The sequence below is a fragment of the Trypanosoma melophagium genome (assembly GCF_022059095.1).
Source record: "Trypanosoma melophagium isolate St. Kilda chromosome Unknown ctg9segment0, whole genome shotgun sequence".
NCBI lineage: Eukaryota > Euglenozoa > Kinetoplastea > Trypanosomatida > Trypanosomatidae > Trypanosoma > Trypanosoma melophagium.
The window spans coordinates 62,293-75,820 of record NW_027125194.1 but is presented as its reverse complement, the minus strand read 5'-3'; the positions used below and the strand labels follow the sequence as shown (position 1 = coordinate 75,820).

General features: G+C 37.0%; 1 protein-coding gene across 1 annotated transcript; it reads left to right on the top strand.

Moving 5' to 3' along the window:
• Positions 1-526: 526 nt before the first annotated feature.
• Positions 527-13,231, top strand: LSM04_000903 (Dynein heavy chain; the record flags this gene model as incomplete). Its single annotated transcript, XM_067332662.1, has 1 exon — positions 527-13,231. One exon carries the CDS (start codon positions 527-529, stop codon positions 13,229-13,231), a length of 12,705 nt encoding a protein of 4,234 aa, XP_067185533.1.
• Positions 13,232-13,528: the final 297 nt, after the last annotated feature.

Here is a 13,528-nt window from a genome sequence, read left to right as displayed (position 1 = left end):
AGAGAGAAACAGATGGTGTGTGTATATGTGTGTGGGAGAGTAGGTCTGTGGTTTTGTGTGTGTGTGTGTGTGTGTGTTTTCCTTTTTAATCTGTTTTATGTTTTTGGGTATTTCAATATGAAAGAAAAAGTGAGTAAAAGTTCTTGATTTTTTCTTCGTATGTTTTCATCTTTATTCTCCCTATTAGCAACTGCGCTGAGACAAGTAACTCTTATTTATTTATTTATTTTTCTTCTTCTTCCTCACTGCAAAAGTCAACATTTCAGAGAATAGGACAGGGCAAAACCAAAGACAAGGAAGGAAAAGGAGGAGGAAAAAGGGAAAAAAAAGGAAGAGAAACAGCAATAGAAGCAACAAATAAGAAGAAAAAAAAAAGCAAAATCAACAACAACGAAAACAGCAAAAACGGGAGTAGTGAAACATTTCGGTAGAAATAAGAAGTGAAAACCACTAACCACTTTGTAGGTGTAAGTGAGTAAGTGTTTTATCTTTGAAGAAATCAATAAAACAAAGTCGTATTGTAACAATGGGTCGTCAAAAATCTCCCATTGGTGAAAAATTTGTCGATATTGCTGAGCAAACACTAAAGAAGCGTCTGGGACTTACCGTCAATGAAACCCAGCAACGCGGTCAGACGGCCGAAATTACATTTACCGCAGGCAAATCTAAACTTTCAGAAATTGCAACCACAGTTTTTAGACATTTCATACGGACAGCATGTGGATCTGAGCAAGGTACTACTAAAGTTTCTGCTGGGGAAGTAAACATTGATGCAAAAGGGGAACTGAATTGTATTCGTTTCGCTGAGGCTGTCCGTGTTAATAATTTTAAATTTGAAGAACTACCTGAAGGAAGTCCTGCTATTACTGCAGCAGCAGAGGCCACATATTTTCGTCACCTTGTGAAATCATCAGAATTGCAATCTTATGCGTTAGTGGAATTTCCCAAGTGTTTAACAATAAATAATGCACCACGACTGGATGTTGTTATTGCTGGTTATGTGATATTTTCTCTTTTATCTAGTGAGGGTAATGATATAAAGCTGCGAATGTATTTGAAAACAATGGAGCTTGTACTAGGGTCTATGTGTACCTCTTCTTTTACCAGTACTGTATTACCTAAATCATGGAATGAACTTGAATCACTTGAACCACATCAAGTGGCAGATCTTCTTGAAGATGCACAACTTTTGATAAATGATTTTTGGAATGATAGTGCACAAGATACACAGTCCCGTGCTCAAGCTGAATTGCTTATGACAACTGTTGGTATAAACTTGCGCGAGTACTTTGCCAAAAAATTACTTAACGGTCATAATATCTTTACTGGTAGTAGAATTATTTCGGATATAGCGCTTAATTGCTGTGGTGATTGGATAAATATGTGCAATAAACTCACAACCATTGACTGGGGATCCGTTTGGGGAGGAGGATTTGAGGATTTACAATTGAAAACAGTACGTGATCGACTTCAGATTATTACCAATATTCGTGATCTCGTAGATGAGATGGTGGAACTTTTAGGTTCTATTGGCGAACTCCAGTCTCTTCGAAAAGAAACATTATGGGAAACTTTGGAATCTATTGATATCTTTAAAATAACTCCTGCGGTAGAAAAACAATGGTTAGTTGGCTTGAGTGCTTTTTACAGACGTCTGGAGCCGGTGGAGCATCGCTGCGCTGCCGCTCTGCGAGACTTCTTTGGTGAACGTGGTAACTTGTCACCACAAACTATTGTGAATGAGGTAGTAAAGTTCCGTCAACTTATCAAACGTCCTGTTGTAGCTAAACAACTAGTGAGTGAACGGGATACGCTTCTTGCGAAATTAAATGAAAGATTGCAGAGTATTCGTATGGAGTTTGAACACCGTGCGGAGAGCACAGAGGATGATTCCGTTCTTGAAGAAGAAGATCGCCGCTGTCAGACTGGACGCTTTATGCCTGGTGTAGTGAATAATATGATTTGGCTTCGTCAATTACGAGGACGTGTTGGAGAGATGGTTCATATGTGTAAATCACTTCTGCAAGATTTACCAGGTGCAGCAGAGTTTATTCAAACAGCAGATACTCTGTTAGAAGATATTGGCGATTATGAGGTGGAAACATTTAATCACTGGACAATGGATGTAGAAGATAATAGTCATAAACTTATGTTAGATGCTAATGCACCATTAATGGATATTGATGAAAATGGACGTGTTGAGGTAAATTATCCAGAAAGATTAGTACAACTTATACGAGAAGTACGTGTATTTCAAAGTTTAGGATTCCGTATTAATAGAGATATTCAGAATATGGTAGATCAAGGAATTCGATTTTATCGAAATGGTGTTGCTTTAAAACAAGTTGCAAGTACATATAATTCTATGACAAATGATATTATTCCATCTACAGGTGCTATGCTACTTGAACCTGCACTTTCTTTTGAAAATATTGTTACAGCTAGTGGAGAACGAAAATTAACTTGGCGAAATACAGAAGATGCAGAACGATTTATTGGAAAATTACGTAAAGCATCACAAACTTTAACAGATGACAATCGTCGTTTGCATAAATTACACAAGGAAATAGAGGTAATTGTGATTGAACTTTTTAGTATTGATTTACTACGTTCGAAAGATCGATGGATGGGAAAAGTACATACTATTAGAGAAAAAATGGAAACATCAGGGTTTAAAAACATGGATGCATGGAAATTATTTTGGGATATGCAACTTTATAAGGCAATGGAACATCAGTACCAATTAGGATTAGAAAGTTTACATGAAGTTGTAAGTGAAATTAAAGCAGATATTATTTATGATCAAGAGACGGGAATGGCTGCTCTTCGACCTTCTTTAGAAATTATTCGTGGTCAATATTATCAACGAATAAAAGAGTTTATGACATTTCCACAACGTTTTCATGGTTGTAGTAATACTGATATATTTAAGGAGATGCCAGCACATAATGAACGAGGTATTGTTGCTGTTATGCAACATGCTGCACAACTCTTTAAGAAGGTACAACAAGAGTTAAAACGTTTTAATCCACTTCTTATTATTGGACAATGTGGAAGAAATGGTAATCCCACACTAGAAAGTATTGTTGAAAAAACTCTTACAGAAGTTCAACATTGGGAACAAAGTGTAAGACTTCTTAAACAAAAAGGAAAAGAAATTAATTCGGAAGAACTTTTTATTAAATGTGGATGTATTACTCTTTGTACTGCTGGTATAAAAGGAACTGTTGAAGATCACTTGTACAAATTATATGAAGCTTTACAAATTACATTATACCGTAGTGCTGAGAGTCATCTACATCGAATAAACGCATATATTGCTGAAGTCTCTAAAAGTTTAGACACAAAACTAACAAAACTAGAAGAGATTGGTACAGCTAATATTCAGCATGCAAAACTTATGGAGCAACTCCCAGCGATGGAGGTTGAATTTTTTCATTTTTATAATAAAAATATGTTACTGCAAAGTATGACAAATCTTAATGGAATAGATTTTTCGAAAACAAAATCACAATGGGATAAAGTAATTCGTCGATTTGAAGCCTTTGATAAAGAGGTAGAAGCCCAAATTAGTAGTTTAAGAGGAACGGTAGAAGAGCGATTGAAAAATTGGACTAAAAGTGTTGAACGTTTTATTAATCAATGGCATGAACTAAAACCAAAAACTGCTGATTCTCCAAATGCTGTAGAATTTGTAAAAGAACGACAAAATATTCTTAAAGATTTGGAAAGTGAAGGAAATGAATGTGTTCAACAATGTAAATTTTTTCAAATGGATGAACCAGATATAGAGCCATTACAAGATGTTAAACGTGATATTGAAGACTATGCTCTTATGTGGAGTATGGTGGGAAGTTTTCAAGAAGAGCTAGAATCATTAAAAAGTGAATTATGGATTGCTCTACGTTCCAAATTATATCGTTTCGACGATTTTGTAAAGTCATGGACAGAGAAACTAAAAGAGATACCCACAAATCCTATTACCGTACAGGTTCGTACTTTACTAGATGCATGGAGTCGATGTGCCCCCTTATTTAAGTTTGTACGCGGTGATGGATTTACCCCCGGCCACTGGAGTGAACTCTTTACCCTTCTCGCCATTCCCAATGCGACGCAGGACACCCTCAAGTTTGGTGATATTCTCGACCGCTACGAGACGATTCTGAAGCGCGAGGTGGAGTTGAAGAAACTGCACGCCCGGGCGCAGGGCGAGGCGCAGATACGCGAGGCGCTTGACGATGTGCGGTCGTGGGGCACCAACGCCACCTTCACGCTCGCCGCCCACCCCGACCGCCCCGGCGTGGTGCTCATCACGGAGTGGAAGGAACTCCTCGCGGCCCTCAGCGACAATCAGGCGCTGCTGCTCAGCATGCGGGAGTCGCCGTACTTCGCCATCTTCGCCAGCGACGCCAACAAGTGGGAGGAGCGGCTCGCGTGTCTGGACGAGTATCTGCGGAGTATGAATCAAATACAACGCAAGTGGGTCTATCTTGAGCCCATCTTCAGGCGTGGGGCTCTCCCACAGGAACAGGAACGCTTCGCTCGTATTGATAAGGAGTATCTTCTTGTAATGTCTACTATAGCGAAGGATAACCGTCTAGTGGCCCTCGCAGAGCATAAAGAGTATAAGGAAGTATTACAGAATGTATTGGAGCAGCTAGAACGGTGTCAACGGGCATTAAATCAATATCTAGAAGCCAAACGTGATATATTTCCACGTTTTTACTTTATTAGTGATGATGACTTATTGGAAATTCTAGCACAAAGTCGTAATCCAGTAGTTATTCAATCTCATTTAAAGAAACTTTTTATGGGTATTCATAGTGTTCGCTTTGATTCACAAAAAGAACACATATTACAAATTCATTCACTTGAAGGTGAGGTGGTACCTCTTGAACAACCCGTTCGTATTACCGATGAAGTGGAGGATTGGTTATCAAGGTTAGATACTGAAATGAAAGATACACTTGAAGCTCACTTGATACGTTGTCTGAAAAAATTAGATATTGGTGCATATTCTACACAAATACTTTGTACTGCAGGAATGATTGATTTTACTAAAAAAACTGAAGAAGCTATTCGTGAAGCTAAAAGTGGTGGATTACTAAAACACAAGGCTAATTTACAAGCTCAACTTCGTGATTTAACAATTTATGCAGGTAGTAACAATGATTTAGTTGTAGGTTTAAAATTAAAATCTCTTATTATGGATCTTATTCATAATATTGAGGTTGTGGATACTCTAATTCAAAATAATGTTGAAAGTGATAGCGATTGGCTTTGGCGAAAACAACTTAGGTATTATTTGGAACGTAATAATAAATGTGTACTTCGTATGGTAGATGCAGAATTTCAGTACAGTTATGAATATCAAGGAAATGCACCCAAACTTGTTCATACACCATTAACCGATAGATGTTATTTAACATTAACACAAGGAATGCATCTTGGATATGGTGGTAATCCATATGGACCTGCAGGTACAGGAAAAACAGAATCTGTTAAAGCGCTTGGTAATGCTATGGGAAGACAAGTTCTAGTATTTAACTGTGATGAAGGTATTGATTTTAAGTCTATGGGACGTATTTTTACAGGTCTTGTAAAATGTGGAGCTTGGGGATGTTTTGATGAATTTAACCGTTTAAAAGTTGATCAACTTTCGGCGGTATCACAAATGATTCAAGTTATTCAAGAAGCACTTAAAAATGGTGATTCCAATTGTCATTTATTAGGTCGAGATATTGATGTTAGTCATAATGCCGGTATTTTTGTTACACTTAATCCTGCTGGTAAACGCTATGGTGGACGTAGTAAACTTCCTGACAACCTTAAACAGTTATTCCGTTCTGTTGCAATGAGTGCTCCAGATAATGAACTTATTATGGAAACTATCCTATTTAGTGAAGGATTTGAAAATGCGACTGTTTTGTCCAAAAAGACGGTAGAAATATTTAAACTTTCTAAAGGTCTTCTATCTTATCAACAACATTATGATTGGGGTTTGCGTGCTATGAAGGCGGTTATGCGACTTGGAGGAACATTAATTCATCAATATCTTACCGAACGAGTTGGAGGAAAGGTAAAGGTAACTCCAGAAGAGTTACTTCAACAAGAGAGTGAAATTTTAATTAAATCTTTACGTGTTAATACACTATCTAAATTAACTTTTGAAGATGCGGTATTGTTTAATAATCTTATCGCAGATGTTTTTCCTGGTGTTCCTGTTGGTGAGATAGACTATGCAGAACTTCGACCTGCTATTGAAGAATCTATTAAAGAATTTAAACTTCAACTTGTAGAATCACAAATACAAAAAGTTCTTCAATTATATGAAGCATTAAAACAACGTATGGGAGTTGTTCTTGTTGGTCCTAGTGGAAGTGGCAAAAGTACATTACTTCGTGTTTTACGTCGAGCGATGCAGCGACTTGGTGTTACTGTTCCATTATATGTAATGAATCCTAAAGCTATGCCACGTACACAATTACTTGGTCATATGGATAATGATACTCGTGAATGGTTTGATGGTGTACTCACTGAAGCCGCACGTAAGGTAGTAAAAGAGGAGAATAATGTACATTCATGGATTGTCTGTGATGGTGATGTAGATCCGGAATGGGTGGAATCACTAAATTCTGTTCTAGATGATAATAAATTATTAACTATGCCAAATGGTGTACGTATACAATTTGGAGATAATGTGAACTTTTTGTTTGAAACCCATAGTTTAGAATTTGCTTCGCCAGCTACTGTATCTCGTATGGGTATTATTTATCTATCGGAAGAAGATGTAGATCCAAAAATGATGGTTTCTACATGGTTAATGGAACAACCAGAAGAAAGTTGTGAACAACTTCGTCAGTGGATAGATGATTACTTTTATAAGGCTATAGATACTCTATTAGAAACAGGTAAACTTATAGTTGAAACGACACGAATAGGACTTGTAGCTTCTGGTTTAAGCCAGTTACAAAATTGTACTAGTAAGGCACAATTTACACTTGCTCTTATCTATGGTCTTGGATCATATCTCGTAGAGGAACATCGTCGTGATTATGCAAAAGATATTCATTATATGACAGGTGAGCGACCGCCAGATTCTAAGAATCCACTTGATATCTATTATGATGTACAATATGGTGGTTATAAAACTTTTGAATTTCAACCAGCATTTGATCTTTCTGTAGAAGATCTCTACCGTCATCCTATGATTGCTACTGTAGATTGTCAACGAAATATGGAGAATATGCAGGCATGGACGAAACCTCTTCATCCAGGTTTATATAGACCTTTTATTCTTGTTGGTCCAGAAGGTTGTGGAAAGACTATGTTGCTTAAAAATTTATTTGAACAAATTAGTAATACTCGTGTGGCGATAGTAAATTGTTCAACACAAACGGAAGCCATACATATTATTCAAAAACTGAAACAAACATGTCAAATGTTTAATACAAATCTAGGACGTGTATTACGTCCAAAAGAAGCTGAACGTCTTGTATTACTTCTTAAAGATATGAATCTTCCCAAACCAGATAAATATGGAACTGTACAATTACACTCATTACTTCAACAAATTATCCTTTATAATGGATTTTACGATGATGATCTTGAGTGGATTACAATAGAACGCGTTCAAATTGTTGGTAGTATGAATCCTCCAGGTAGTATGGGTCGTTATCCTGTAGCCCCACGTTTTCTAGCTATTGTTTCTGTACTTGCCATGTCTTATCCATCACGGGAATCCATGCAAACTATTTATACTGAATTTTTTAATATTATGATTCAAAGTCATCGATTACAAATTAATTTACCTGGTAAAGGTGCAGCTGATATTGCACGTTTTATGACAAATGTTTATGAAGCTATTTCTACTCGTTCTACAGTTGATGTTGCATCACATTATATTTTTAATCCACGTGATGTTACAACGTGGACACTCAATTTACTTAATTATAATTCTTTAGATATACAAGATGCTATAGGATATGAGGGTCGACGTATTTTTATTGATCGTCTTGTTACTCCAGAAGAACGGGCAAAAAGTACTAAATTAATTTATGATAATTTATTATTTCTTGTAGGTCACAAATCAGGTCTTACGGAGAAGGAAACAACATACTATGTATCATGGATGGATACTTCCTCATCAAGGATAAAAAAGCTTACTTCTAGTAGTATGGATGAACTTAAAAAATCCGCTGAACATATCGTTCTTACTTATTCTAGAGAATTTGCAGAATTAGATATTCAATTAATTCCTGCAGTATGTGCATGGATTGCTCGTGTTGATCGTGTTTTATCACAAGAACGTGGAAATTTATTACTTGTTGGACGTTCTGGAGTATGTAGTACATCTATTGTTCGACTTGTAGCCTATAATTTGCATATGGAAGTTATAACACTAGCTATTACAAGAGAATATGGTATGAAACAATTTAACACAGAACTAAAATCTGTCTTGACAAAGGCTGGAATAGAAGGACAATATATTGTCTTTCTACTTGAAGATCATCATTTTGGTAATAATCCTCTTATTCTTGAAACTATTAATTCTCTCTTATCATCAGGAGAAGTACCTGGTTTATTTACGCATGAGGAATTAGAAGCTATTTTGGGTCCACTTAAGGAAGAAGCAGCTGGAGAAGGAATGACTCCCTACGCCTACTTTGTGGATCGTGTCGCACGAATGTTACATGTGTGTATTGTGATGGATCCTACGAATCCAAAGTATGATCTACAGTGTAGATCTAACCCTGCTCTTTACACGCAATGTAGTGTTTATTGGATGGGAACATGGTATACAGATAGTTTAAAGTTAATACCTCGTCTTATGATACGTGATGTTTTTAAAGCTATAGATTCAAGAGAAGATAAAAAAGAATTTAGTCTTACAACGGAAATTGTACATATTCATCGTGGTTTTGCAGATAAATTTTCTCCACAACATTTTAAAATGCTTTGTCTTACCTACCAACGTATTTTTAATGAAAAGAGTAAATCTATTGTAGAGAGTCTGGCTCGTTTGCAGAGTGGTGTATCTAAACTAGATGAGGCCCAAGAAAATGTAGACAAAATTGCCTCTGATGTTGCAGATAAAAAAACTTTGATGGAAACAAAACAACGAGAAGCTGATGAAGCATTACAACAAATTCAATCAAATATGGAAGAAGCAGGTGATCAAAAAAAGAATATACAAAGAATACAAAAAGAACTTGATAAGGAACAAAAAGCTATTGAAGAGCGTAAACGTGTTATTGAAGATCGTCTTAGCGGCATTCAACCTGTACTTGATGCCGCCCTTGGGGCTGTACGTTCTATTCGATCTGAACATCTTTCCGAATTAAAATCAATGAAACAACCGCCTGCTGCAGTGCAGGATGTGATGGAAGGTGTTATTATTCTCACAGAAGGTGGTCAGGGTTCTGAGACAAACTGGGCAGCTATTCGAAAAATCCTCGCCGGTGATATTAAGGGACAAATTCTTAACTTTGATCTCGATAACGTGAATGAAGGTGTACGGGGTAAAGTGGAGCGGTTTATACAAACGCGTCAAAATTCTTTTAAACGTGAAGTAATTGGACGTGCTTCAAAGGCGGCAGCTCCAATGGCAGAATGGCTTAAAGCGGTAGTGGAGTACAGCAAAGTACTTGAAACGGTGTCTCCTATGCGGGAAGAACTTAAAGGATATGAGGCAAATCTGCAAAATGGTAGTGAAAAAAAGAAAAAGTATGAAGCTAAACTTTTAAAAGTAGAAGATAAGGTAGAAAAACTTAAGAAAGATTTTGGAGAAAAGACGAAAGAAGCGGAAAGATTAAAAGATCGTTTAGAAGAGGCAGAACGTCTTTATACCAGTGCACATGATCTTCTTGGAAAACTTGCGAATGAGCATGAAAGATGGACTTCACAAAGTAAAGCTATCTATAATGATCAATATCTATTACCAAAACGATGTTTACTTGCTGCAGCGTTTGTTCTTTACTTGGGTAATGAAGCAGAGGATGTTCGATCGCAAACTATGAATACGTGGAAAGAACGCTTAAAGCAACTTGATGATTTTAATTTTTTTACTTTTATGCGTCCAGAAAGTATGCAATTACATTATAAAGCAGAAGGTTTACCAGGTGATGAACTTTCAATGGATAATGCTGTATTAATACAAGAGCAAGTATCAACACCATTGATTATAGATACTTCTGGTCAAGCTGTTAATTGGCTTTTAAATAATTTAAAAGGCAGAGGAGTTGCAGTTGATGTATGTAGTATTTCAGATGGACGCCTCGTTTCAACACTAGAGTTAGCTCTTAGATTTGGTAAAAGTTTTATTTTAACAGATGTGGATATTTTAGAACCCTTTATGTATCCTTTGCTTCGAAAAGAACTACGAACGGAAGGTGCGAAACGTGTTATTCAAATAGGTGACCGTCGTACAGTAGATTATGCGGATGGTTTTCAACTCTATCTTATTACTCGCTCTAATGACCTGCGAATTCCTCCTGATGTTCTTAGTTATTTAACTTTGATAAATTTTTCTGTAACTCTTAGTGGTCTTGAGGGACAGTTTCTTGGGGCTACAATTCAGCATGAACAACCTGAACTTGAAAAGGCAAAACTGGAGGTATTACAAAAAGAGGAAAAACTAAGGTTACAATTATCTTCACTTGAAGAATCTCTATTAAATGACTTGGCAAATTCAAAAGGATCACTACTAGAAAATAAAACACTTATTGATTCATTAAATGAAATTAAAACACAAGCTGCTGAAATTGGTGAGTCTCTTGAAAAATCAAAGCAAGTACAGGAGGAGATTGATATTAAGCGTAATGTATATCGACCATTTGCCTCAACTGCCAGTGAAACTTTCTTTATTGTAAAGAGTCTTAAAGGTTTATCACATATGTACCAATTTTCCCTTAAATTTTTTATGGGATTATTTCATGATACTTTAAGGAGTCACGCATCTGATCATACAGATGCTGAAACAAAAATTGAAGCACTTAAAAAAACTTTTGTACGTTATGTGGTTTCATCCGTTTCTAAATCACTTTTAAAAGAACATCGACCAGTTTTTGGTATTTACCTTGCTCGTTCACTACATCCTAAGGAGTGTACACCGGCTGAATGGGAATTTTTTCTTGATAAAACTATTGCACCAGAGGCTAAAAAGAATGAAATTCGTGTTCCTACATGGGTTCTACCAGATAGTAAAGATATTTTCCGTTCATTTGCTGTATTATTTGATAATTTAGTTAAAAAAATGAATTTACATGAGGCAGATGTTTGGTTACAATGGATGCGAGCAACTACTCCAGAAACTATGTACCCCAGTTTTATTGAACAATTAACACATTTTCAGCGTCTTCTTATTACAAAAATACTTCGTGGCGATCGTCTTATAGCTGCGATAAATCGAGTGGCATGTGAATTACTAGAAGTTAAATCATGGGATGATGACAATACACTTTCATCTTTTATTAAACACACTGAAGCATCTACACCTGTTTTACTTATCACCACAACAGGAGCAGATCCATCACAAGAACTTCAAGGGATTGCATACCATAAAGTTGGTCGAGAAAGATTTCATCAACTTGCTATGGGGGGTGGTCAAACAGAAGAGGCAATTCGTTTATTACGTGTTTCCGCAGAAAAAGGTGACTGGTTGTTTCTAAAAAATTTACATCTAGTTATACCTTGGGTAAGTGAATTACAGAAGGAATTTAATATGCTTAAACCAGATTCTAATTTTCGTCTATTTCTCACAAGTGAAGCACATGATGAATTTCCATCTACTTTACTTGCTCAGTGTTTAAAGATAACTTTTGAAGCCCCACCTGGAGTAAAACAGAATCTTTTACATACATTTAAAGAATGGGAAGTAGGAAAATTTGAGGGAAAAGGTGTACGACAAGCAGAACTTCTTTTTATTACAGCAGCTTTCCATGCAATTATTCAAGAACGTCGTTCATATGTTCCACAAGGATGGTCTAAAATGTATGAAGTAACTTCTGCAGATCTCTCATCTGCAACAAATATTGTTTTACAACAAATAAATTCTGGTACCGATTGGAGAGCTATTCGAGGTATTTTACAAGATGCAATTTATGGTGCCCGCATGGAGAGTGATTATGACCTTCGTATTCTAAAAGCCTACGAAGATCACTTTTTTAACCCTGCAGTTCTTTCATCTGCAAAACGGCAAAGTATTCTCTTCTCTACAGTGCGAGTTCCTGGAACAGGAAAACATGCAGATTGTGTAAAGGTTATTTCTGAACTACCAGAAAGTGATGTACCAGATTTGTTTTCACTACCACCGAATGCAGATCGTGTTGTACAACTTTCAAAGGTACGTGCACTAACAGATGATCTTCAATGCCTTAATGAGGCAAAGTTGGAGTCTTCACTAACTCGAGAAGAGTGGACAAAACGATTAGTACCTATATTAGATATATGGGCGGAGTTAACACTGGCTAACTCCAATCTACTCACTGTTTCTGCAAGTATAAGACATGGTTTGGTATCCCCTGTTCTTGGTTTTATAACAGCTGAAATGGCATCCTCGATTCGTCTTGTCACTCTTGTAAATGATTCTATGCATGATCTACGTAAAGTAACAGAGGGAACGGCATTATTAAAAGAAAATAGACGCGCTGAGGCGGCTGCAATGATTGCTGGTGAAGTTCCACCACAATGGGATGGTTTCTTTTACGGACCCACACGTATTTTACCGTGGTTTCAATCCCTTCTGCATCGCGCCACAACAATCGCAGAGTGGCGTCGCAAGGCCGAAAACGGTGAATTGCTACAATCTACTCTTAACATATCAAGTCTGTTCCGTCCGCAGACGTTTCTCCACGCACTTCGTCAAGAAACAGCGCACTCTTTGCATGAACCACTTGTATCACTGAAACTTGTCACTTCTCTTTCATCACCGCCCTCCGGGGCATCACTTCCAGTTTGTCTTGAAGGTCTTTTGTTACAAGGGGCCGTTCTTGACCAGGCAGATGTTCTGCAGCCTGTAGAGACGGCGGATGAACCGGCACTGTTCCCCATGCCAAAAGTTTACGTTGCGTGGATGTCAAAGCCACCAGAGATGGATACTTGTGTTACTGTTCCCATGTACATTAACGCAAAGAAAGAAAATTTCCTTGTGGAATTGGTGTTGCCATGCGCCAGTGACGTTGCATCAAGGGGATTTATCCTCTCAGGTATTTCAATGTTTCTTGAGCCTTGAGTGGGGAAGGTATGTGTTATTTCGTGTGAAACACGAAATGTAGAAGGAATAGGCAAGTTATTCTAGGAAGATGGTTTTTTTTCCCCATGTTGTTGTTTCTGTGGTTTTATTTTTTTTTTTCGTTTTTTTTTTTTTTTTTTCTGGAATACCAAAACAAATGGGTACAAACGCATCTTAAATTATGTAGTTCCATCTAATTTCAAGTGGAAATTTCAACCATATCTATATATACATGGTTGGGTGTGTTTGTGTCTTTGTTTCCGTGGTTCTTTTTCTGTTCTGGAGAGACTATGATGG